Source organism: Trichomycterus rosablanca, unplaced genomic scaffold (assembly GCF_030014385.1).
Source record: "Trichomycterus rosablanca isolate fTriRos1 unplaced genomic scaffold, fTriRos1.hap1 scaffold_134, whole genome shotgun sequence".
In the NCBI taxonomy this organism is placed as follows: domain Eukaryota; kingdom Metazoa; phylum Chordata; class Actinopteri; order Siluriformes; family Trichomycteridae; genus Trichomycterus; species Trichomycterus rosablanca.
In genome coordinates, this window is record NW_026946963.1 from 17,702 (window position 1) to 36,729 (window position 19,028).

Sequence of the window (19,028 nt, forward strand, 5' to 3'; positions counted from 1 at the left end):
CGATGAGTGGCCGAGGAAAGACCGGCGGTCTTTTTCAGTTTTGTTTGACGAACGGATCTGATCATCAAAATGAGTGGACGAGGGAAGACCGGTGGTACCTGGTAACTGAGTTATTAAACAACTTGCCCTATGTCTCCCAGTGTTGCCTCCTCACCTCCGGTGGGGAGGCACTGGGCTCGGCTTAGATATGTGGGCGACGAGGAAGCTCCAAACCGCTCGGAAGTGGGTTTTCACCTTCTCCAAAGCGAATGGATTAACGCCACAGACATCTACTCCTTTATTGCTCTCCCAAACAGAAAGGACTTTGAAATATGTTTTTTCCGCTCACAGACTTTGGCAAAATTCACCAATATATTTAGTAATGGTGCAGGAAGTGGTTTCTGGAAACACTGGGAACTGGTTTCTTCAATTCCAAATGACGTAAAGTTCATCGTTGTAAAGTTCTGGACTGGAAGAGTTGCGGATGAGGATGTCGATCAGTACATTATGAGGTTTGCACATATACTACAACCTGTTCAAAAACCAGTAGACCAGTTTGGAATATGGTATGGTGTACGGAGGTACAAAATAAAAGTCAAGAGGGACGATGGTGGAAACCTAATGCAAATCCCAAACTCTATCTCGATGGGGCCGTACAACGGGAACATCACCTTTCCTGGACAACAACAACGGTGCTACATTTGTACATCTTCAAGTCATCAAGCTAAAGAATGCGACACGATTAAATGCTGGAAATGCGGTCAACTGGGACACAAAGCCAAACTATGTGACAATTCTGAGATCTGCAATTTATGCAGACAAGAAGGACATTCATACTTTTCCTGCCCACAATCGTATAGTAATAGAACTAAAATTCTGCAAAGTCCTTGTACAGTATCCGTCGTAAATGTTGCAAACACGCAGCTGCCTGCACAGACGCCTTCAACTCAACAGCAAATAGAAGAGGTACTTCCGACTCAAGAGCAAAAGAAAGATCAACAAGAAGAGAGTTCAGATTCTGATGGATCCACCACTACCTCCTCCGATACAGACAGCGACACCGAGGACTCAACATCTTCAAACGCTACATCTGATGAAGAACCTCCCCCGATACCCAAAGTTGATTCAGGTGAAAGACAAACTGACACCACAACAATGAATGATGAAAATTCTGTTCAAACAGTAATAAAAAAAGCTAACTCACCTAACACAGTTAACATAGTGGCTGAAAAAAAAGGCATCTCAAAAAAGAGACGTAAAAAAATTTCATCTATAGCGGACACGAGTAAACGAGTAAAAGATGCAGACTAAATATTGTTAGTTGACATCTTACTTATTGGAAATTAAATACTCGTTGTTTAAAAGAAGAAATAATTATCTCCGACACTAAAAATGAAATTAATAGGATAAAACAACTAAAAGTATTAACAAGATCAAATATTGAATTATGGCAAGTTTTAAAAGAACAAATTAGAATGTTTTTTAAACGAAAATGTAGGGAATTGCATCAACAAAATAACGACATTTATGATAAACTGTTGGATGAATATATTGAATTATTTACAAAATCTGGGTTGACCTCTGAAGAAGAGAATAGATTAAATGACATTAAAAAAAAATTAACTGAAATTAATGATGAACTAACTATAAGCCCTCAAATGCAAGCAGGTCATGACATAAATCAACCAGCAAATATTACAAATATAATTAAACAATTAAGAGAAGGAAAATCAAATAAATATATTGCCGGGATACGAAATGATAAGGGAAAAATAATTGAGGATGAAAGTGAAAAATGTATATTAATAAGAAATATCTGTGAAAAGATGTATAAAAAAATAGAAGTAGACATTACAAAAGTGCGGTCCTTTTTGAGTACATGCACAAAAGATACTGTTTATTGTTCAGAAGACCTAGGAAGACCTATATCATGTGATGAAACTCTTATTGCCATTAAACAACTAAATAAAGGTAAATCTCCCGGCACAGATGGCATACCCACCGAATTCTATCAGTTATTTAAACAAGATGTGGGGGAATTATTGGCATCCGCTTTTAATGATGGAATAAATAACTGCAAAATGCATGAATCTTTTTATCAAAGTGTAATTAACTTAATTTTTAAAAAAGGAGATCCACATGATTTTGATAATTGGCGACAAATTACAATAATGAACGTAGATTATAAAATATTTGCTAAGATTTTAATGAATAGAATAAATGAACATTTAGACAATTTGATAGAATTGGAACAGACATGTGCAATAAAAGGCAGATATATGTGGGACAACTTGAATTCTTTAAGAGAGATAATGACAAATAAAAACATTAACGATTATTTTATTATTGCTCTTGACCAAAAGAAGGCTTTTGATTTAATATCTAGAGAATATCTTTGGTTGGTGTTGGAACACTATGGGTTTCCTCCTGAATTTATACATATGGTTAAGCTATTATATAAAACATCTGTGACACAAGTAAAAGTAAACAGTGTTTTGACAGATTCCTTCTTAGTGGAACGGGGAGTTAAACAAGGCTGCCCCTTAAGTGCAGCCCTTTATGTACTAGCTATTAGCCCTCTTCTAAATAAAATCAAGCATGACCCAAGAATACAAGGTATAAAACTTTCTAAGAACAACATAATTAAAATCTCAGCTTATGCTGATGATATAACAGTCTTTATTAAAAACCAATTTGAATACAATATATTAAAAGACTATTTTAATGAATATGAAATAATAGCAGGTGCAAAACTTAACCAAATGAAAACAGAAGGTATTTGGATAGGAGGAAATACACAACCCTATCTAGAAGTTAATATAAAAGAAGAAATAAAAGTACTGGGTATATATGTATCTAAAGACAGAGCACGTGAACTAAACTGGGAAAAGAAAGAAGAGTCAGTGAAACATGAACTGGACAAATTCAAAGGCTCTAACTATAAAACTCGCATACATATTATTAAAACCTTTATTTTATCTAAATTATTATTTCTTGCTACTGTTTTTCCACCAGATGAAAAATGTATTAATCGCCTGAACAAATTGTGTATTAAATTTATATGGAATACAAATAGGGAGGTAACAAAACGAACCCTTTTGTTTAAACCAAAGTTACAAGGAGGGTTAGGAGCAATCGACTTAGGCATTAAATTAAAAATTGCATTTTGTAAAAACATAGCACAAGCAATGGAAAGGAAGGCTAAGTGGATACTAAAGGAATCTGAATGGTTGAAACAAAAAGGAAAGAAAAGAAAAGATGTATTTTATTATAAACTTATTTATGGTGATTTCACATTTAAGCATACAAACTTAAATATTGACTGGATTAACTTATCAAATAAAGAAATTTATAAATTAATTAATACATTTTATCATGGAGAAACCTTACAGTATAGACAGACAGATTTAAATGAAAGTAAGATAATAATAAAGAACATACTCTCTAAAAATATTTCTGAAAATATAAGAGACACAATGTGGCTAATAATAAATTATAGATTACCTGTTAGAACAATTGTGAAATGGAGTTGTTATGTCACCACCACTAAATGTCCTATACATGGTTGTCTGGAAGAAGAAACAATTGAACATCTTTTGTTGAACTGTACAAGAACCACCAACATTTGGAATAAAGTAAAAACATTAAATTTGGATTTTGATATAAATATGAGAACAATAATGTATGGTATTTTTGATAATGTACATACAAATATTGAAGAATTTTACTGGCTAATTATTTGTGTGGTGAATACAAAGATTTGGAAAACAAGATGCAAAATAATTATAGACCAAATTAATATAAGTGCTGACATTGTTTGTAAACAGATTGTTTGTCACTTAAGACGGTTGCGAACTGAAGATCTTAAAGCTAAGAAAAAATTTCCATGGTCGATACTTAAGTTGTAAAAATTTGTATGTAATAGATTTTATGTTTTGTATGTGTTATTGCTGTGTTCTTTATCTGGTTCGGATTGTAATGTAATGATAATAACTTTGTTCTGAAAATCATGTCTTAATAAAGATCATATTTAAAAAAGGAAGACCGGTGGTAAGACTCGGGCTAAAGCCAAGACTCGTTCATCTCGTGCCGGTCTTCAGTTCCCTGTGGGCCGTGTTCACAGACTGCTACGTAAGGGTAATTACGCCCACCGTGTGGGAGCTGGTGCTCCTGTCTACTTGGCTGCCGTGCTGGAGTATCTGACCGCTGAGATCCTCGAGTTGGCTGGTAACGCCGCCAGAGATAACAAGAAGTCTCGTATCATCCCTCGTCATCTGCAGTTGGCCGTGCGTAACGACGAGGAGTTAAACAGACTGCTTGGAGGTGTAACCATCGCTCAGGGCGGTGTGCTGCCTAACATCCAGGCTGTTCTGTTGCCCAAGAAGACCGAGAAAGGAGCCAAGGCCAAGTAAAGTCGCTCTCGTGTTCTAACCAAAAGGCTCTTTTAAGAGCCCCCCATTTCCACAGAAAAAGTGCAATTTCCCCAGATAATGTGTAAATATAACAAATGTAATATCGTTTCATAGGCTCACACGGCATAAAACTCGCATGATTTATGACATGGTAAAATTAACAAGTCAATATGTACGATTTATTTTTTCCCTTTCTATTTATCTTTATATATATACAGTGTATCACAAAAGTGAGTACACCCCTCACATTTCTGCAGATATTTAAGTATATCTTTTCATGGGACAACACTGACAAAATGACACTTTGACACAATGAAAAGTAGTCTGTGTGCAGCTTATATAACAGTGTAAATTTATTCTTCCCTCAAAATAACTCAATATACAGCCATTAATGTCGAAACCACCGGCAACAAAAGTGAGTACACCCCTTAGTGAAAGTTCCTGAAGTGTCAATATTTTGTGTGGCCACCATTATTTCCCAGAACTGCCTTAACTCTCCTGGGCATGGAGTTTACCAGAGCTTCACAGGTTGCCACTGGAATGCTTTTCCACTCCTCCATGACGACATCACGGAGCTGGCGGATATTCGAGACTTTGCGCTCCTCCACCTTCCGCTTGAGGATGCCCCAAAGATGTTCTATTGGGTTTAGGTCTGGGGACATGCTTGGCCAGTCCATCACCTTTACCCTCAGCCTCTTCAATAAAGCAGTGGTCGTCTTAGAGGTGTGTTTGGGGTCATTATCATGCTGAAACACTGCCCTGCGACCTAGTTTCCGGAGGGAGGGGATCATGCTCTGCTCAGTATTTCACAGTACATATTGGAGTTCATGTGTCCCTCAATGAAATGTAACTCCCCAACACCTGCTGCACTCATGCAGCCCAAGACCATGGCATTCCCACCACCATGCTTGACTGTAGGCATGACACACTTATCTTTGTACTCCTCACCTGATTGCCGCCACACATGCTTGAGACCATCTGAACCAAACAAATTAATCTTGGTCTCATCAGACCATAGGACATGGTTCCAGTAATCCATGTCCTTTGTTGACATGTCTTCAGCAAACTGTTTGTGGCCTTTCTTGTGTAGAGACTTCAGAAGAGGCTTCCTTCTGGGGTGACAGCCATGCAGACCAATTTGATGTAGTGTGTGGCGTATGGTCTGAGCACTGACAGGCTGACCCCCCACCTTTTCAATCTCTGCAGCAATGCTGACAGCACTCCTGCGCCTATCTTTCAAAGACAGCAGTTGGATGTGACGCTGAGCACGTGCACTCAGCTTCTTTGGACGACCAACGCGAGGTCTGTTCTGAGTGGACCCTGCTCTTTTAAAACGCTGGATGATCTTGGCCACTGTGCTGCAGCTCAGTTTCAGGGTGTTGGCAATCTTCTTGTAGCCTTGGCCATCTTCATGTAGCGCAACAATTCATCTTTTAAGATCCTCAGAGAGTTCTTTGCCATGAGGTGCCATGTTGGAACTTTCAGTGACCAGTATGAGAGAGTGTGAGAGCTGTACTACTAAATTGAACACACCTGCTCCCTATGCACACCTGAGACCTAGTAACACTAGCGAGTCACTTGACATTTTGGAGGGAAAATGACAAGCAGTGCTCAATTTGGACATTTAGGGGTGTAGTCTCTTAGGGGTGTACTCACTTTTGTTGCCGGTGGTTTAGACATTAATGGCTGTATATTGAGTTATTTTGAGGGAAGAATAAATTTACACTGTTATATAAGCTGCACACAGACTACTTTTCATTGTGTCAAAGTGTCATTTTGTCAGTGTTGTCCCATGAAAAGATATACTTAAATATCTGCAGAAATGTGAGGGGTGTACTCACTTTTGTGATACACTGTATATATCACTTGCAGTAGCAAAACCAACAATTTAGACGATTAAAAGTGGTGCAGCAAACGTGTTTGTGTAATACACATGGAACAAAAATAATAATAATGCTAATAATAATATGGAAAATGAACGAAATATTCAATAATATATTTTTTAAAAAGGTATATACTTTAAATCCGATTGTAGGCTGTGTTTTAAAAGCACAAAGAGACAAAGGAAAGTATTATAAATCCCGCCAACAGCATAGAGGAAATACTTTGTTTTTTAAAACGAGGCAGCGGCAGAACACCGACCAGTCAGCGACATTTGACGTAAACACGTTCGTCCAATGAGAAAAGTGCTTCATTAAGACGCACAATGAGCGCGGAGCGGCTCTGGTACTTAAAAAGAGCGTGTTGGGCGGGCTAACATATTCTGTTCTACAGTTGGTGAAGTGCAGAGTTCCAGACGCGATGGCAAGAACCAAGCAGACCGCTCGTAAATCCACCGGTGGTAAAGCGCCGAGGAAGCAGCTCGCCACTAAGGCTGCCCGCAAGAGCGCCCCGGCTACTGGCGGTGTGAAGAAACCTCACCGTTACAGGCCAGGTACCGTGGCTCTGCGTGAAATCCGCCGTTATCAGAAGTCCACTGAGCTGCTCATCCGCAAGCTGCCCTTCCAGCGCCTGGTTAGAGAGATCGCTCAGGACTTTAAGACCGATCTGCGCTTCCAGAGTTCTGCCGTCATGGCTCTGCAGGAGGCCAGTGAGGCTTACCTGGTCGGCCTGTTCGAGGACACCAACCTGTGCGCCATCCATGCCAAGAGGGTGACCATCATGCCTAAGGACATCCAGCTGGCCCGCCGTATTCGCGGAGAGCGTGCTTAAACGAACCCACTCCATCCAGTTATCCCCAAAGGCTCTTTTAAGAGCCACTTACATGCTTCCACTGAAATTAGCACTTTTCATAACTTTTTTAATTTATTATTCCATTGTGTGTGCGTGTTCCGAGTTAAATTTTTAGTTATATTTATCAGTTTTAAATATTAGGAAAAACGGGTTTTTTTTGTGTGTGTGTGTGTAGAGATGTACTTTACATGTTCTTACAACAATTATAAGCAAGGTTACATAAGTACAGCAGATTAAAGATTGGCAGATGGTGTCTTATAACACATGATTAATAATGTTTATAGTGGTGTATGTTTATGGGGTTCTATAAAGCATTGAGTTAGTAAGAGTAATATAGTCGCTATGAGTAGTAGAGTAACAACAAAAACATGACAGTAAAGAAGAGGGAGCTGTAAATTGCAGCGGTGGTAAAAATATTACACTACTAATGCAAAAAAAAAGATAAATAATCAGTAATTATTATTCAGAATAATAAATAAATAATAAAATACTATTCTAGGTACTCAACACAGGGTAAATAGAAACATTTTAGAACAGACGTACTGTAAAATATTAAGTGTAAATTATCATAATTACTCATAATAATGATTTTTATTTCTATTATAGTTGTTGTAATAATAGTATTATTGGTGATGGTAGTAGTAGTAGTAACTGTAATTATAATGTTATGGAGAACCAATAGACGGTTAGTGGAGCGTTTCTTCCATCTTCCAACAAAATGTGAAAACACGAACTAAATCTGTGTGTTTATGTGTGTATGTGTGTGTTTTCTTTTATGTATGTGTATTTTTATGTATTTTTATGTAATATAAAAAATAGTTAGGAGAATTTAGTGGCGTTGGTGTTGCACGGTGTACACAGTGTGTATTTTACACAGAGATCGTATTAACTGATTGTAGTGTAATCTACAGTATGGCTGTACATTGGTAGAATGTAAACACGCTGGATGAAGGCATAAGGAATGAGCAGAATATTGAATGTTAACCATAAGACTGGTTATTGTAATAATGGTAATAAAACAACCGAATTCACAATGATGCCTTTTCTAATTTGGAAATTCATGTGTTTCAGCCGCCACCTTAGCTAACAAGTGTTAACAAGTGTTATAAGTGAGTGAGATAAAGACCATGACTGAATTAGATTAAAGGGGAAGGCCACTTCCTGTTCCAGCAGGACTATACCTCTGTGCATAAAGCAAAATCCACAAACATAAAGAGAAGCTCGGCTTCAAGAAACTCCAGTGTCCTGCACAGAGGCCTGACCGAAGCTCCACTGCACCACTGAGGAATTAAAGTTTTTGCTGGCACTCACACTCAGGCTGGAACTCATTGTTCTCGCTACCTGATTTGAAGGCATGAGGACCCAGGTGTGGTTCGTCATCTCCATTACATTTTACATTTTCAGCATTTAGCAGACGCTTTTATCCAAAGCGACTTACACACTGAGCGGAACACAATGAGCGGAACACAATGAGCAATTGAGGGTTAAGGGCCTTGCTCAGGGACCCAACAGTGGCAACTTGGTGGTGGCGGGGCTTGAACCGGCAACCTTCTGTTTACTAGTCCAGTACCTTAACCACTGAGCTATCACTGGCCCCAGGTGAGCCTTACAGTATTGCCAAAGCATTGAAAAGACAGAATATGAATATAAAAAATGAAACACGTATATATTTAACACTTTCTCTTTGTGGGTTAATTCAGACTGTTCCTCTGTTCGGGTGTATCAGTCCGTGTCTCTCAGACTGTTGCAGGCAGATACATACTGAGCTGCTACAGTGCTTCTCTCCTTCTCCTCTCCTAACATGATGCTCAGTTTCTGACTGCTGTTATTTGTGTAGTATGTAGATTCAGATTCAAGTAGCTCTGTAGGCATGACAGTAGGAAACAATATTGCCAAATGGTCGGTGTTTTCCTTTGGACTTATAAAATAATTCTACAGAAATCAGCATGCAGGGTTTCTGTTGGATGTTTGTCCCATTTAATAGAACTGTGAAATTTCAGTGGACCCCATACACATTCACTGCCATGCTGAAACTCCCTGATGCAGTAATGAGTACAGCCGTACTAGTATGGCCTAGTGGTTAGGGTACTGGACTAGTAATCAGAAGGTTGCTGGTTCAAGCCCCACCACTGCCAGGTTGCTGCTGTTGGGCCCTTGAGCAAGGCCCTTAACCCTCAATTGCTCCGATTGTACACTGTAACTGTACTGTACGTTGCTTTGGATAGAGGCGTCTGCTAAATGCTGAAAATGTAAATGTAATGATGAGACCAAGGTAAGTGTACTGCATTGTGTGCTCCAGGGCAGTGCTGACCATGGTAAACTGGTGCCATGTGTTCCTGACATCTAGGTTTGTTTTTGGAACACCATTTTTGTTTTCTTCAGATTTACTGCTAGGGCCCAGTTCTGGCTGTACTGCTCCAACAGGTCTAGGTGCAGCTGCATAGAGTAGAAATTTTACTTCACCGTCCTGCAGAGTGAGTCCGGGGGCTGCACACTAATTCATTTATGTAGATATTAAACAGTGATGGACTCAGACTGCAGTTCTGCAATTCTGTGTTGTGTATTGTGTATGTTTGTCACCGGTTCTTACAGCACTTTTGTTTCTTAGTAGTATCTGTGTGTGTTTGAGTAAAATGTGTGTATATACACATACACACACACACACACACACACACAAATACATAAAAAAATACATACATAAAAGAAAACACATATACATGGGTATGGCATGTGTAGGGCAGTTGTAGCCTAGCGGTTAAGGTACTGGACCAGTAATCAGAAGGTTTCCGGTTCAAGCCCCACCACTGCCAGGTTGCCACTGTTGGGCCCTTGAGCAAGGCCCTTAACCCTCGATTGCTTAGATTGTATACTGTCACAGTACTGTAAGTCGCTTTGGATAAAAGCTTCTGCTAAATGCTGAAAATGTAAATGTATGAACGTAACAGCTACATGACATTTTGTTTGTGTGTTGTCACATTTTGGCCACCAGATGGGAGCCACGCTCCACTAATTGTCTATTGGTTTTCCATAACATTATAAGTAACTAGTTATATTATAAGTTACTACTACTACTACCATCACCAATAATACTATTATTACGACAACAACTATAATATTAAAAACAAATTGATTATTATGAGTAATTATGATTATTTACAGTTAATATTTTACAATATGTCTGTCCTAAAATATATACCCTGTGTTGAGTACTTAGAATAGTGTTTTATTATTGATATTGATACATTATTCTGAATAATAATTACTGATTATTATTCCTCTTTTTTTGCAAGCTGCAATTTTCTGCTCCCTCTTCTTTACTGGCATGTTTTTGTTCTGTTACTCTGTTTAGTGCGAAGTAAAACACAGCTACCAAGCAGGACTAGATCGAGTCCAGGGTGCTTAACTGTCATGTAGCTGAAATGGAAGAAAAAAATAAACATAACAATTTATAATAATAATGATGATAAGAAGAAGAATACTACAATACACTAACATTTATTTCAGTTAGTTCTACATATTTGTGCTGTAAGATCTACAGAACATCCCCGTGTCAGCTTTAAGTTCACATATACTGACACATTTCTAAAACAACACATGGCTCCAACATTCACATTCTACTGATCTTTCTAACACTCACAAAACAGATTCAAGTCTATTTTAGCTATTTATCTGATACATCTCTTTTATAAAGATGCACTTTTTAATGTTTAACTTAGAAATGGCTTTAACACAGCTAACACTGAAACATAAAATGTCTTATTTCACTTATTTGGCTTTTATTGATACACAGCTAAGATCACTTTCACTTTAACCAAGATGTGTCTGACTTTGAAATATGTTTATGAAACGTTATGCTTTAGCAGAATATGACTTATAACTTCCCATTTCTCACAATACAGTGAAATATACAAACACATTTTTAACACAGATGTCACTTATAAAGACTTTATAAATCAGTATTGTTCAGCACAGAAGAATCTGAAAACGTATTTACTCAATTTTTATGTATTTATTTGTTTAATGTATTCATTGTTTATTTAGTTAATCACTCATTCATGACCCTAACACCCACTTTAACAAAACATTAATGGCTCTAGCAGTCCAGGTGAGACATATCCACCCATTTTACTTAAATTTTTTACTCTCTCTCTCACACACACACACCTGCAAAAGCTAGAACCAAACACAAGCGTTGTCCATTTACAGGGGTTGGACAAAATAACTGAAACACCTGGTTTTAGACCACAATAATTTATTAGTATGGTGTAGGGCCTCCTTTTGCGGCCAATACAGCGTCAATTCGTCTTGGAAATGAGACATATACAAGTCCTGCACAGTGGTCAGAGGGATTTTAAGCCATTCTTCTTGCAGGATAGTGGCCAGGTCACTACGTGATGCTGGTGGAGGAAAACATTTCCTGACTCGCTTCTCCAAAACACCCCAAAGTGGCTCAATAATATTTAGATCTGGTGACTGTGCAGGCCATGGGAGATGTTCAACTTCACTTTCATGTTCATCAAACCAATCTTTCACCAGTCTTGCTGTGTGTATTGGTGCATTGTCATCCTGATACACGGCACCGCCATTGGATGCACATGGTCCTCCAGAATGGTTCGGTAGTCCTTGGCAGTGACGCGCCCATCTAGCACAAGTATTGGGCCAAGGGAATGCCATGATATGGCAGCCCAAACCATCACTGATCCACCCCCATGCTTCACTCTGGGCATGCAACAGTCTGGGTGGTACGCTTCTTTGGGGCTTCTCCACACCGTAACTCTCCCGGATGTGGGGAAAACAGTAAAGGTGGACTCATCAGAGAACAATACATGTTTCACATTGTCCACAGCCCAAGATTTGCGCTCCTTGCACCATTGAAACCGACGTTTGGCATTTGCACGAGTGACCAAAGGTTTGGCTATAGCAGCCCGGCCGTGTATATTGACCCTGTGGAGCTCCCGACGGACAGTTCTGGTGGAAACAGGAGAGTCAAGGTGCACATTTAATTCTGCCGTGATTTGGGCAGCCGTGGTTTTATGTTTTTTGGATACAATCCGGGTTAGCACCCGAACATCCCTTTCAGACAGCTTCCTCTTGCGTCCACAGTTAATCCTGTTGGATGTGGTTTGTCCTTCTTGGTGGTATGCTGACATTACCCTGGATACCTTGGCTCTTGATACATCACAAAGACTTGCTGTCTTGGTCACAGATGCGCCAGCAAGACGTGCACCAACAATTTGTCCTCTTTTGAACTCTGGTATGTCACCCATAATGTTGTGTGCATTGCAATATTTTGAGCAAAACTGTGCTCTTACCCTGCTAATTGAACCTTCACACCCTGCTCTTACTGGTGCAATGTGCAATTAATGAAGATTGGCCACCAGACTGGTCCAATTTAGCCATGAAACCTCCCACACTAAAATGACAGGTGTTTCAGTTATTTTGTCCAACCCCTGTATATATTACACATTCCTAAACACAATTTTACCCTCATGTTTTATTCACCCTACACCTCGTCCTACACCGCTGCAGGTTTTTTAGATGTATTTTTTTATCCTAACGTGTCTCTAATGCTACTTTCACAAGCACTGAAAGGTTTTTAAAGCTATTTGTTTGTTTTATTTCAATTTCACTACAAATTTGACTTAATATGACTTTTGGTCATACACTGCTCTATTCTCCCACTGTCTTATATCCTAGTATGGGGTATTTTTTGGGCTACATTGTCATGTCTCTAATGGCTATCTGTCCCACCTAATTGTACAATATTAAAATTATAGTATATTGTAATAAGGTTTAGGGTTGCATAGAAGCCCTGTTGAATTTCTTTTTTTAACATGTTTAAAACGGCAAAATTATTAAAATTAACTTTAGTTACAGAAAAAAAAAACATCAAATCGATTGTGGACCAATTTACTGAGGAAAAACTACAGTGGCCAAGAAGTGCAAAACAAATTAACATTTTAGAAAACAAATTTACAACAAAAACAAAAACAAATTTACTAGAGCTGAAACACTTTTAACAATGCCGAAACAAATTTACAAATGGTCGATCTGAAGGAAAGGCTAGGTATATATAAATCCATATATATATATGTCAGAATGCATATAAATGGAGCCACTTAATGCTGTTTAATGATAATAATTGACCATTACACTCTCAGCTTAAACAAAACTTCAATCCTAACAATAATAACAGGACGATATTTTAAGTGTATCCAGAGCAGTAGAGAGAACAGAGTGGTGACACTCCCGTAGAGAACCGTTGTAATGTTTTTATTTTAGTTTTTTTTACTGGAGTAATATTTTACCTTGGATATCTCTACTTTAACTCGACTACATTCTGCACCTTCTCCAGCACTTACATTAGACAAAATGAACTTGTGCATATTCACAATGAATTCATTAATGTATTACATGTAGGAATCAATGTTATAATAGTTTTATTTCCTTGTGACTTTTTTTCTCTCTAATTTAGTAAGTTTTAATACGTTTTTATAGTGGGTTTGCTAGTTCTTTTTAATTTTTATTATTTTTTTAATGCTTAGTTTTAGTTTAGTTTTTATTAGTTCTAGTATTAGTTTTAATTTAGTTTAAATAAATATTGTGTAATAAAAACTCAACAAAAGATACCATTTAAAAATGTTTTTCAAATACTGTTGAACAACCAACTGTCCACAAAAACTGTAACAGTCCACAGGATAGCAGCCGTAAGTGCAAAATGTGTTTAATACTGCTGCTGAAATGTAGTTGTTGACAGTTACCATCTTTCAGCCAGTTATTTAAAATGAGCTGGTAAAACATGAACTGGTAAAAGTGAGGATCTTTACCTGTTCATAACCCTGCCACTGAAAACAGGCGCTCATAATATGAACCATTTCTAGATGCAACACCAGTGGTGTAACTGGGAGCTCATGGGCCCCAGTGCAAAAAAAATTTTTTGGGCCCCCTCAACAAATTGCATACACTGTAAAAAAATGAATCAGTGGTCCAGTAGATTTTTTACAAATGTTTTGTGTTAAATTTATTTAATGGAATTAAGTTCTTGAATTTATGGCTATTATTTGAGTAAATTTTACAGTAGTGTTCAAAATAATAGCAGTTCAACACCATTAACATGGTAAATCACTGTTTTTAGTAGAAATGCTATTTCTACATAGCAAAAAATTGACTTGAAAGTGTAGTAGAGTAATGAAAACAAAACAAACCCAACAATTAGGACATGCATGCCGCTCATTCTGAGTAATCGAAGCATTGATTGAAAGGGGGTTGTTCAAAATAATAGCAGTGAGGAGTTCAATTGGTGAAGTCATTCATTCTGCAGAAGAACGGGTGTCAGTTTTGGCCCTTATTTAATGTAGGAGGGGGGCAAATGTTGCACAGCTTGGTCATAGCACATTTCCTTTTGAAATACTGGGGAAAATGAGTTGTTCCAGACATTGTTCTGATGAACAGCATACTTTGATTAAAAAGTTGATTGTAGAGAGAAAAAGCATACAGAGAAGTGCAGCAAATTATCGGCTGCTCAGCTAAAATGATCTCAAATGCCTTGAAGTGACAACCAAAACCTGAAAGATACGGAAGGAAGCGTGGAACTACTGTTCAATTGGATCGAAGATTAGCCAAAATAGCAAATACTCAGTCAATGATCACCTCCAGAAGGATCAAGGAACATGTGAAGTTACCAGTGAGTACAGATGATGATTAAGTGAAGCCAATTTACCAGCAAGAACTCCTATCAAAGTCCCGTTGTTAAGAAAAAGACGTGTCCTGAATGGGTTCAAATCTGCCAAGGAACACATTGACTGGTCCAAAGAGAAATGGCTCAACATTGTGGACTGGTGAAAGCAAAATTGTTCTATTTGGGTCTAGTGGCCGTAGACAGTATGTCAGACGACCCCCGAGCACTGAATTCAAGCCAAAGTTCACTGTGAAGACAGTAAAGCATGGTGGTACAAAATGATGATATGGGGATGTTTATCATACCATGGTGTTACACCTATTTATCACATACGAGGGATCATGGATCAGTTTAAATATATCAGAATACTTGAGGAGATCATGTTGTCTATAACGAAGAAGAAATGTCCTTAAAATGGGTGTTTCAACATGACAATGACCCAAAACATCTTGGTGACAGACAAACAAGATTAAGGTAATAGAGTGACCAGCCCAATCCCCTGACTTCAATCCCATAGAGAACTTGTGTTCTGACGTCTGAAACACGTTTTTTTGAGGCAAAACCCAAAAATGCAGAAGAACTGTGGAATGTAGTCTAATCATCCTGGACTGGAATACCTGTTCAGAGGTGCCAGAAGTTGATCGACTCCATGCAACACAGATCTCGGAAACAATTGTTCTGCCACTAAATATTAGTTCAGTAATTTAAAGTAAAGAGAAACCTTAAACATTTTTTCATGTTATAGACACATTTTTTGAGTTTTTAAAGAAAAATGCTGCACTGCTATTATTTTGAACAGCCTAATATTCATTTTTCTTAATTTTCTGTAAAGGATTGACACAAACTGGCTAAATGTTGTTAATGTTTTGATTTAGAATTGAAAGTGGAGTATTTTCAGTGCATTTGCATTTATGGAAATAAAAGTTATTATAATGATTTTGTGCTTTATTCACTTTTTTAAAATCACTGCTATTTTTTTGAACACCACTGTACTTATTAAACAATGCTATAAAATCTACTTATTTTATTTGTGTGAATATAAAAATAAGTTATATAAATAAGTTGCTTTAAATTTTCAAGCACTTCCAGTCTGCGCGCGTGCGTTTTTTTTTTTTTTTTTTAAATACACCTTCTAACCCGCAACGGTTGTGAAGAGCCTCCACAACGGAATCCAGATTGCACAGTTTGTGAGCAAATGAACTAAGGTAAGTAATTCTGTTCTATTAATCTGTATAGTTACCACAGTTTATTACTGTAAACTTAGAATTAGTGTGTTAGAATGTGTCGGAATGCATGTCGTTATTACACTTACTTTAAATCAACAACATTATATGTGAGAGATGCTGTAATGAGTCTTGTAGTTTGATTTATTGCAACGTCTCACTTTTCTCATTTGAAAATAGGTTGAGCTGTTCTTCAGGCTTGCCATTTTGTTAACTGAGGTAGTTAGGTGGTTCATTTTTCAACCTTTTTTGTAACTTGGCAAATATCTCTGTTGGCTGAGGTAAGTTAGCTAGCTAATAAAAACTTTTCTCATTTTAATGCATTGAGGAAACAACTTTAACCCAGTGTTGAGAGCAAAGTTAAAACTCGATAACACACAGATGGTTAGATGAATGAAGTTTTATCTGAAGCCGGAAAAAAGTTTTGCATTTATCTGTAAACATGCTAAGCTTGTTAGAGAAAACATAGTTAACTTAATTTAAACCTCATGTCAGGGTAGTTAACTTGATTAACCACAACATAACGAGTCATTTTTTTGCAAACCTCAATTATCTTAATATTCAGTCATTTGAGACATTTTAATTATTTCAATTTGGTGCATTTCATTCTAATATAGATAAAACTATAAAAATGTAATTAAAATGAAACTTGTTAAACTAAAAACTTAACTTGTTATACTAAAAATGTAATGTTTATTAACTGCATGTTTTGACAAGACAAATTAAAGTATTAACAAATTACTTTTGACCCTTTTCATACCATAATAATTGATGTTGCAGGAACCTGAAGGTTTAGAGGTGGACCAGCCCTCGTTGGTAGTAGTTGTGATGATGAACATGAGAGCTTCTGCAGGTGACACACTAAAGGACATCATGATTATTATTGAGAAAGTACATGTCATCACAGGACTAAAAGATAATGCTATAGCTTGTGCTGCCTTCCTTGGCTTGACCTATGTGCTAAACCTCAGTTATCCCAGCCGGCAGACATTACAAAGGCATGGCTGTGGAAGAAGAGAGCCAAGTATTGGACTGGCCTACCAGAGAGAACGTGTGGAGAATTTTGTAAGAAGTGACTATGACAACAACCGTGTACTGTTGCACACCTTAAGACTTCAGTTTTCAGGAACAATGGCACAAAATACACCAGAACACTTCATTGCTAGGTATTCAAGGTGCCAAAACATCTTTGTGTTGAGACGGAATGGCAACATTACAAAGTGGTAAATGCTTTACCATCCCAGCTTTTCTGGAAGGTGCTGCAGCCCTGAAATGCAAGAATGGATGTTTACTAACACATAAAATAGTTTGATTAAAAATTTATCACGATTAAAAATGTAAGGCCTTAATCGCGTTAATTACCGCGATTAACGACAGCCCTAATAATAATATGAACTAATTCATGAGACACACATCAGAAAAACATCAACTTAACTTTTGCTGTGGTCATTTTGCAGGCTAGCGTGGAGAGCAGAAACGGAATGTAAACATGAAGTGCCGTCAGGGAGCCCAATCCCCCCAATCTCAATCCGCTCCCTACTCACTCCCCCTCTTCACTCCGCCTCCGTTTGCGCGTTCACGTGGAGGGTCCCTCTGTAGTGGATTGTTAGTGAGGAGGGAGCGGATTGGGAAAGACCGCATGAGGTACAGTACGGTGCTCGAGTGGAAAACATCGATTTCATATCAGTTCACAATGCTCATGAATAAAATGATGAACACGAAAACGAAGGCTATTCTATCTATAATTTTAGTACGTTCTCGTTAGTTTTGTAAACGCCTAATACAGTTAGTTAGTTATCGTTTTTTATTTTTTATTTTAACAGCACCGGGTTTGTTTGGCGAGATCAAGGAGTGTAGCAACTCTCTCTCTACGGCTCTGAGTGTATTATAATAACTTTAAGAGTACAGTGATATTTTATTGTGTAATCTCCTAAACTCACCACATAGTGACAGTCGTGGACAACTCGTGAAGAACAGCAGTGACCAAAAATAGTAATATATTAATAAATAAAAAAAAATCAAGTATTATAAACATGTGAGGCTATCTAGATAGTGTGTATGACATATTCAGATCTAATATTTAAAAAGAGAAAAATTCTCTTAACTTGATAAGATGGGTGGCTCTTAAAAGAACCGTTGGTTTGCTAGAGCGACTAAGGCGCTTTACTTGGAGCTGGTGTACTTGGTGACGGCCTTGGTACCCTCGGACACGGCGTGCTTGGCCAGCTCACCGGGAAGCAGCAGGCGCACGGCGGTCTGGATCTCCCTGGAGGTAATGGTGGAGCGCTTGTTGTAGTGAGCCAGACGAGAGGACTCACCAGCGATACGCTCGAAAATGTCGTTGACGAAGGAGTTCATGATGCCCATAGCCTTGGAGGAGATCCCGGTATCAGGGTGGACCTGTTTCATGACCTTGTACACGTAGATAGCGTAGCTCTCCTTCCTGGCCTTTCTGCGCTTCTTGCCTCCTTTGCCGGCGGTCTTGGGGACGGTTTTCTTGGAGCCCTTCTTGGGCGCGGCCTTCGCTGGTTCAGGCATGATGCTGCTGTTTTTTCTAGAGCAAACTGAAAGTGAATGAAGATGCTCTACACGCCCGCTTTATTAACCCTGCATGCAGAGTAAGCCAAGTTGAAACACGTAACTCTGATTGGTCCAAGGTCCTGGGTTTCTATTGGACAGACAACAAACCGTTCCACGCCCCCTTCTGCCCCATTCACTAGAATCTGTTCTTTGTTGTCTGTTCCCGCTTAATCTGAGGTCGATACATGTTTTAAAACCGAATATAAAATAATCCATAGCAATATTTTATTTATCAATATTTTATAGTTAGGATAAATAGATAGATAATTTTTTGTTTGTTTTTTAAGCGAAGCATTCGGGCACAATGTTTTACTGTATTTTACACAAAGATCGTGTTAATGATTGTAGTGTAATCTACAGTATGGTTGTACATTGGTAGTATGCAAACACGCCGTTTGAAGGCTAAACGAGAGATCTGATAGT

The 19,028-nt window shown here is 38.1% G+C and overlaps 2 protein-coding genes across 2 annotated transcripts; one reads left to right on the forward strand and one right to left on the reverse strand.

Annotated features, from left to right (window-relative positions):
- The first annotated feature begins 6,669 nt into the window (after positions 1 to 6,669).
- LOC134305239 (histone H3) lies at positions 6,670 to 7,121 on the forward strand. The gene has a single exon (XM_062990119.1). The coding sequence runs from the start codon at positions 6,693 to 6,695 to the stop codon at positions 7,101 to 7,103; it is 411 nt and encodes a 136-aa protein (XP_062846189.1). The 5' UTR covers positions 6,670 to 6,692; the 3' UTR covers positions 7,104 to 7,121.
- Positions 7,122 to 18,167: 11,046 nt separating this feature from the next.
- On the reverse strand, positions 18,168 to 18,566 carry LOC134305235 (histone H2B-like). Its single transcript, XM_062990113.1, has one exon. It carries the CDS (start codon positions 18,561 to 18,563, stop codon positions 18,189 to 18,191), a length of 375 nt encoding a protein of 124 aa, XP_062846183.1. The 5' UTR covers positions 18,564 to 18,566; the 3' UTR covers positions 18,168 to 18,188.
- Between the last annotated feature and the right edge of the window lie 462 nt (positions 18,567 to 19,028).

What these genes read in the sequence shown, in the direction of transcription:
- LOC134305239 (XM_062990119.1), top strand. Translation starts at nt 6,693, where the DNA reads ATGGCAAGAACCAAGCAGACCGCTCGTAAATCCACCGGTGGTAAAGCG.
- LOC134305235 (XM_062990113.1), bottom strand. Translation starts at nt 18,563, where the DNA reads ATGCCTGAACCAGCGAAGGCCGCGCCCAAGAAGGGCTCCAAGAAAACC.